Source organism: Dendroctonus ponderosae, unplaced genomic scaffold (assembly GCF_020466585.1).
Source record: "Dendroctonus ponderosae isolate FM_Combo_2020 unplaced genomic scaffold, Dpon_F_20191213v2 Dpon_F_20191213_729, whole genome shotgun sequence".
Lineage (NCBI taxonomy): Eukaryota > Metazoa > Arthropoda > Insecta > Coleoptera > Curculionidae > Dendroctonus > Dendroctonus ponderosae.
The window spans coordinates 712-7,636 of NW_026018945.1; the positions used below are offsets into that span (position 1 = coordinate 712).

General features: G+C 46.0%; 1 protein-coding gene across 3 annotated transcripts; it reads left to right on the forward strand.

Moving 5' to 3' along the window:
* Positions 1–522: 522 nt before the first annotated feature.
* LOC125505261 (tyrosine-protein phosphatase corkscrew-like) lies at positions 523–6,189 on the forward strand. 3 transcript variants are annotated; one of them, XM_048668731.1, is made up of 11 exons: positions 523–742; positions 917–1,039; positions 1,177–1,371; positions 3,713–3,878; positions 3,938–4,114; positions 4,171–4,321; positions 4,385–4,797; positions 4,850–4,991; positions 5,044–5,258; positions 5,314–5,492; positions 5,707–6,189. In XM_048668731.1, the coding sequence occupies exons 1-11, from the start codon at positions 729–731 to the stop codon at positions 5,801–5,803; spliced, it is 1,872 nt and encodes a 623-aa protein (XP_048524688.1). In that variant the 5' UTR covers positions 523–728; the 3' UTR covers positions 5,804–6,189. The 3 variants fall into 3 exon arrangements, with proteins under 3 accessions (XP_048524688.1, XP_048524687.1, XP_048524689.1); XM_048668730.1 differs by lacking the exon at positions 523–742 and having other exon boundaries at positions 807–1,039; XM_048668732.1 differs by lacking the exons at positions 523–742; positions 917–1,039; positions 1,177–1,371 and adding an exon at positions 1,789–2,320.
* Positions 6,190–6,925: the final 736 nt, after the last annotated feature.

Consider the following 6,925-nt stretch of genomic DNA (forward strand, 5'->3'; position numbering starts at 1 on the left):
CCTTGCCGGTGTTTTGAAGAAAATTCAACAAAATAAAGCAAATCAAGGACATAAAACACAACCTTGATGAATTTTTCCTTTAAACACCCGCAGAAAAATTGAAAATGCGGTAATTCTGGAGCACAGCTTCATGTTTTACCGAAGAAAATTCAAATTAAGAACAACTGTTTACTGCTGTTTATTGTTTTCCGCTCCATTGAACCACACTTAGATATTCAAAGTGTAATTTTTGTCAAACGCTGATAAGTTTCATAAAAATTTGTGAACGCATTTTTTATTAATCATTCCTTGGTGCACCTCCACAGCACGCCACTGCTCCGAGCAGATTTTCCACTAGAATTTCGCAACGTTGCCGCTAATACTACCCATATATGGGCAACTTAACTGCAAACACTCCCTGATAGTGGGCCGAGCCAGTTTTATTTAACCGTTTGGCAACAGCGCTAGCAAGTTTTACTTATCCAGAGCAATTCACTGTCCTTTTAAAGCCCTTTATCGGTATTTTTGAGGCGTTTGGCGGTTTTCGTCACTCAAACTACAAAAAACCGCACAAATCCACTGGGTGCGCCTATGAAATACCAGGAATGTTTGACCATAAGGTTGGCCCGACTGCCGTGCCCATGTCAGTTCAGTGAGAAACAACATGGCGTTCGGGTTTGACAACGTCCCGTTCTCCTGTTAACCATTTGAGCCCTAGGACTACAGTAACAAGGCTTGCATGATCCACCATGAGCTCTAGACGGTTAGTATTGAACAGGCGATGAGCGCCCCATTTTTACACCTGGTTGAATGCGTCCGAGACAGGCCGAATCAATGTAAACATGGAGCAAAAGCCCCTGGGGATCCAAGGGCGACGCCCCGAGGGCCTACCGGCGCCTGCAGCATGTTACTTTTCTAATCTATCGATCTGCAACAGGTGGTTTTGGCCGACAATCAGCGGCATCGACGCCGAAAGGGTGTTGATGGAGAGGGGCGTCGATTGCAGCTTCTTGGCAAGGCCCAGTTCCTCAGTGCCTGGCGACTTCACTCTATCAGTCCGGTAAGTTCATACATTCTTTGTATTGTTATTGACAAGGCTGGACTGCAATGGCTTGCTTTTAATTGTTCCAATCTGCCTTGGGCTCCAACGTTGTTCTATCAATGCCTTAGCACTAAGCGAGTGAACTTGTATTTTAGGCGTAATGGCGAAGTCACCCACATCAAGATACAGAATTCCGGCGACTTTTACGATCTGTATGGCGGCGAAAAGTTTGCCACCCTCTCCGAGCTGGTCCAGTACTACATGGAGAAACAGGGCCAACTGAAGGAGAAGCACGGCGACGTGATCGAGCTGAAGTATCCGCTAAACTGCGACGGGCCCACCACTGAAAGGTCAGTCTCATAAACGCGGCTAGCAGGAAGAACCAGAAGTTTGCGTGACTCTGGTCGCGTCCCATTTAGTATGCAAAGCTAGCTTCCAGCAGTTAATTGTTCCATTGCGGCGTCCTATTTACCATATAAGCGCATATGTTTTGAAGGTTTTGCCCGATAAGAGCCCTTAGTTTTGGCCTTAAAGCGGACAGGACGACGAACCCGCCGCATCCAGCCCTCTTGACCGGAAGGATGTGATTAATGCTGGAGAAACACTAATGACATCCTTTGATAGCCCTATTTGGGCCGACGACTGCAGCAGCAGTGCATGGCGCACGATTTTTCCGCGAAATCTTCAATATTCAGGTCGCGAAGAAGCGCGACCTCGCTCAAGGTTTGTTTTGCGTTGCAAAACATCAGTGACTGTTCTTGGAACACTTCCTAAACTCTCCTCAATGATGAGTGTTGATTAAGGCGCGCCCTGGCGATTACTCACTCGTCGGGTAAACAACCAGGCAAGCCTTTGGGCCGCGGCTTTACATGGATATCGGTACTAATTCCGCCCAACGTTAGTCATAAAGCAATTTTTTCCCGATTGGGGAAAATTAAAGGCGAGTTGTAATGCAGACTGCACTCTTCCCATTGAGCCCATCATCCATATTAATCAGTCCCCACTGTTGATCAATTAGTGCGCTCGCCGCATGATGGCTAGGTAGTCAGTGTTAAGCGGCAATTCGCGTCGGTCGCCCCCATAGAAGGAAATCTACGTTAATTTCTGCGCGCTTCCGAACCTGAGACGGATAGTGATCGTACGAGTTTCACCGGCAGTTTTCCCGATGTTCGCTAAACTGACGCGGAGCGCCCAAAGGGGCCCTGGCAGCGCCTCCATGATTACCACAGTGCCTACGGCCATTCTCATTTCCACCGCTTTGCACGAGTTTCGCAAGGCTTTCGTCTATTTCGGCTACAAGTAAGTTGCGATTGTCATTGGCCGGCTAAGGTTAATTGCAGCTATTAAGAAAACCATGCTCTCCCTGCCTACTAGAAAAGCGCCTCGTGTGCATCAACTATGGAGATGCGATTTAATGCTGCAGCTGACCTCCAGAGGATTCATCGGCCCTCCTGTTTGAGCGCGTTTTATTGTTTCCAATCAGCCTAAGAACGTGGTGTTGAGAGGGCTTTCTTGGCTTATTAAGAAGAACCGCACCCGATCGATTGTTTCAGCAGCGATGGTCGATTGTTTAAGGCGATAGCAACATCATCGCATTACTAATAGCTTCCGTTCATTGGGAAAATCGCCTGAATTTTAATGAAGCCGGCATTTAATTAATCGAACGTGAGCGTTTAGCTGGAGGAAAAGGGTGCAGCTTATTTCCCTATACGTTTCGTCTGCCCTCCATCATCAGGGTTCGTTTGCTGTTGTATTAAAGAAGACAAGACTGCACAAGGTTTCGGTTTTCCATCATTATCAAGCATTTTTTTGGACATTTTTTCAACTTTCTGTTCAGAAATTGGTCTCAATCTCACAAGTTGTGATTTTATGATGCCGAACTATACCCGAAAAAGTTTCGGTTTGCCTCCATTATGTGACTGATTTTGAAGGCAATTAAACATTAGTTCAGCGGAAAGCGTTTCTAGGGCAAAATTTCCAGTTTTTACCAGAAATTCTCCAGTTGCTATTCAAAGAAAGCACGAAGCTGGACAGTTGAGAGCGGGCAATTTCGACTTTGCTCCATCATCGGGCATTTTGTGACAATTTTTTCAAGTTCCAGGCCGTACTAGTTTAAAACGCTTCAATTTTCCGTCATCAACAGTGGTATTGTGGAAAAAGTCCAGACCCGAATTTCTTTACTTGCATACCAAAAAAACGTCCCGCAATTCACTAGTTCAGAGCAAGTCGTTTCAATTTTGCGAGCGATCTTTTAAGGTCCAGACCCGCCTTTCTTCGATTGCAACACAAAAAAGCCTGAAACAAACTAGTAGTGGAGAGCAAAAAGCTTCGATTTTGTTCCATCATCATCAGTCGTTTGGTGGTACATTTTCAAGCTCCGATATTCAAAATCTGCACTTGCTTAAAGCGCAAAAAGTATCGATTTCAGGCGATCATCAAGCAATGATGATTTTTTCCAAGCAACTTGGTGTGCGAACAAAATTAGTAGTGAAGGACGCGAACAAAACTGGTCTTATTGTTGTTATTTGGAGTCGATAGCGGGCTTGTTGACAATACCGCAGTGTTTAATTAGCATTTTTAATGGGAATCCTAATAGAAAAGCAAACAGGTATCGCCATAAACAATTTTCCAACAGCGCAATTTGCGCGCTAAACAGCCGAAACCTTCACAAGTTTGCACTGTTTGTTCCAGATGGTTCCATGGGCATTTGTCCGGTAGGGACGCAGAAAAGCTGATCTTAGACAGAGGCAAGAACGGCAGTTTTTTAGTGCGCGAGAGCCAATCGAAGCCGGGCGATTTCGTCCTTTCGGTTCGGACTGACGATAAAGTCACGCATGTGATGATACGCTGCACCCCAGTAAGATCCAGCCCTGTGCGTCCACTAGCGCCAGTTTAAGCGGTTGATTGTTTCTTTAGGACAACAAATACGACGTGGGAGGCGGCGAGAAGTTCAACACACTGGCCGAGCTGATCGAGCACTACAAAAAGAACCCAATGGTGGAAACTTCGGGAACAGTCGTCCACCTGAAACAGCCCTTCAATGCTACCAGGATTAACGCATCCGGGATTCATTCCAGAGTGAAACAGCTGCAGGTAAGCGCGCGGGTTTCGGGCAAAAGATCACTGAGGTTTTAAACTTGGCAAATCAGTCAGAGAATGGACCAAACAGTTTCGGCAAGGCGGGCTTTTGGGAGGAATTCGAGTCGTTGCAGCAGCAGGAGTTCAAGCATTTGTACTCGCGAAACGAGGGCAGCAAGCCGGAGAACCGCAACAAGAACCGATACAAGAACATCCTGCCTTGTGAGTATCTTCGGGTTTTTGTGTAGTTCGTTGCACAACGCTTAACTCCGCGAAATGTTGCAGTTGATGATACGCGCGTTAAACTGAAGAACGTGGACGCGTCGGTGGCAGGCGCCGATTACATCAACGCTAACTACATCAGCTGGAAAACTGACGACGCCAGCGAAACGGGCGGCGAGAGCGTCGGCAAAGTCTATATTGCCACCCAAGGGTGCCTGCCCTCCACAGTCCCCGACTTCTGGCAAATGGTCTGGCAGGAGAACTGCCGCGTCATCGTGATGACCACCAAGGAGACCGAGCGTTTGAAGAACAAGTGTGCGCGCTATTGGCCCGATCCGGGGGAAAGCAAGGAGTACGGCCAGGTTGTGGTGAGGAACCTTGTGGAGTCCTCCACTCCCCATTACACCCTGCGGGAGTTCCTGGTCACCATGGAGGGCTCGGATGAGGAGCGCAAAGCCTTCCACTACCACTTCACGGTAAGTTGCGTCTTTACTTCATAAAATGCGATTAGTTTAACGCAAAGTGCAGGCCTGGCCGGACCACGGCGTGCCCTCAGATCCGGGCTGCGTCCTCAACTTCCTCCACGAAGTGAACAAGCGGCAGGACGAGCTACAGCGGGAACTACCCAATAACCAGCCCCCCGGCGCTATTTTAGTCCACTGCTCTGCCGGTAAGTCCTCAACGTCACCCCGGGATCATCTGCTGATTAAACGCGCTTTCAGGCATCGGACGCACCGGCACCTTCATAGTCATTGACATGATTCTTGATCAACTGAAGCGCTACGGGCTGGACTGCGAGATCGACATCCAGCGCACTATTCAAATGGTGCGCTCCCAGCGCTCCGGGATGGTGCAAACCGAAGCTCAGTATAAGTTCGTCTATCTGGCTGTTCAACATCACATTGAGACCATTACGGAGCGCATCAAGGCTGAGCAGGTATGCACGGCAAACTGGATTTGATTCACAGTGGGATTAATTGGGGGATTTTCAGAAGTCGCTCCAGTCCGGACGGGAGTACACAAACATCCGTTACAGCGGTAGCGACATTGGCAACTTGGGCACGACGCTGTCCAGCACTATGACCCTCTTCCCGCAGTCACCCACTCCAGTGGTGCTACGCCCCGATGCCAAAAAGCCCCAAAGGGCCGTATCGGAAATTCCCTTGCCCAGGTGAACCTTTGAACCCTTAAGTTTTCATTTGGCGTTTCCTTCAAACTCCGCTCACGGTTTTGGACCGCGGTCTTTCCAGCTTTGGATATTTTAAACGGGCCGTGGCCGAACCAGTCAACACCGTCTTAAGAACAACTTTCTTAAGGCGCTATTTGCGGCGTTTGAGTAATCTCTCTTTATTGTTTTCTTATTTTAAACAATCTGTGTATTTCAGGCCGCCGGAGGATTTGGCCAAACCGATTCTTTACGAAAACATTCCGGGCAATTCTGGCCAGGCGCCCCCGCCACCGCCGCCGCCTCGAAAAACATGACGGCAGAGTTTCTTCTAGTGCGTCAAGCTCAGACTGGACCAAGCTACATGTGATAGATTATCAGTTGGGACTTTCGGACATACATAAGGCCGCTATGGGCGTCGAACACTATCTTCGATATACATATATTTTTTAACGGTGACTAAGTGTTCAAACAGTTGATGTTCAATTCTAAGTGCACGTATCCCACCCACCTGTTGTTATATAGCGACGTGTTAATTGTTCGTGTTAGCGGCGCGAGTTGAAAGTGATAATTTATCGTGATTTTTTTACCTTTAATCGAGCATATTTTGTATTTATTAAATTTTCCCTATTTGTGCTACGTTGACAAAAATACCAGAAATATTCGCGCTGATTTTTATTATTAAACTGGTTATATTGCAAAAGTTGTTTTTATGTTTATTAATCTCCAATTGAGCGGCGTTGCCTTAATTTGCAACCTGTGGCTCTCAGCCCAGAGATGCCAGATCTACCGATTTTTCGGTAAATCTACCGATTTGTCAAGGAACCTACGGATCTACCGATACCATGCAGATTTCTACCGAAAAGTAACAAATAAAAGTTGCAAACATTTCCGTGGATTACTTAAAACAATATCATATTTCCATTCATGATCAAAGTACGTTGGTAATAGCAGACATTTTATTTTAGCACACCTCGTATTTTAGAGTTATTTTTCAAACAAAATGAATCAAGCCCGCCATATAGATCATAAACATGATAAAATTATGTTTTATGGATCCTGCGATAGTGAAATCAGGTTCCCTACAATCTATTTCTGATGTTGCAATGATATTTCCAAATTTAATAACTGATAGTGAATTACAAGGTCTGGACACAGAATGACGTCTGTTGCAAAATGTTAACAAAATTTAAAAAATGTCTGGAAATATTGAAGAGTTTTGGAGCCAAGTACAAATATTGAAATATGGAGGTGATACATTCATGTTTCCAATTTTAACCAATTTTATTTGTAACCTGCTTATTCTACATCACTCATCAGCCAATGTTGAACGGATATTTTCACAGGTTAATCTGATGAAAACTAAGTTGAGAAATAAGCTAAAAACGAGCACAATTTCATCTTTACTTCTTTACTGACTCATGCTTATTTTAGTATTC

Excerpts from the sequence above, each read along its gene's own strand:
- LOC125505261 (XM_048668730.1), top strand. The coding sequence starts at position 822 with ATGGAGCAAAAGCCCCTGGGGATCCAAGGGCGACGCCCCGAGGGCCTA. Across the intron at positions 4,115-4,170 it reads CCAGAGTGAAACAGCTGCAG|TCAGAGAATGGACCAAACAG; the intron begins GTAAGCGCGCGG and ends TTGGCAAATCAG. Across the intron at positions 4,992-5,043 it reads TTTAGTCCACTGCTCTGCCG|GCATCGGACGCACCGGCACC; the intron begins GTAAGTCCTCAA and ends ACGCGCTTTCAG.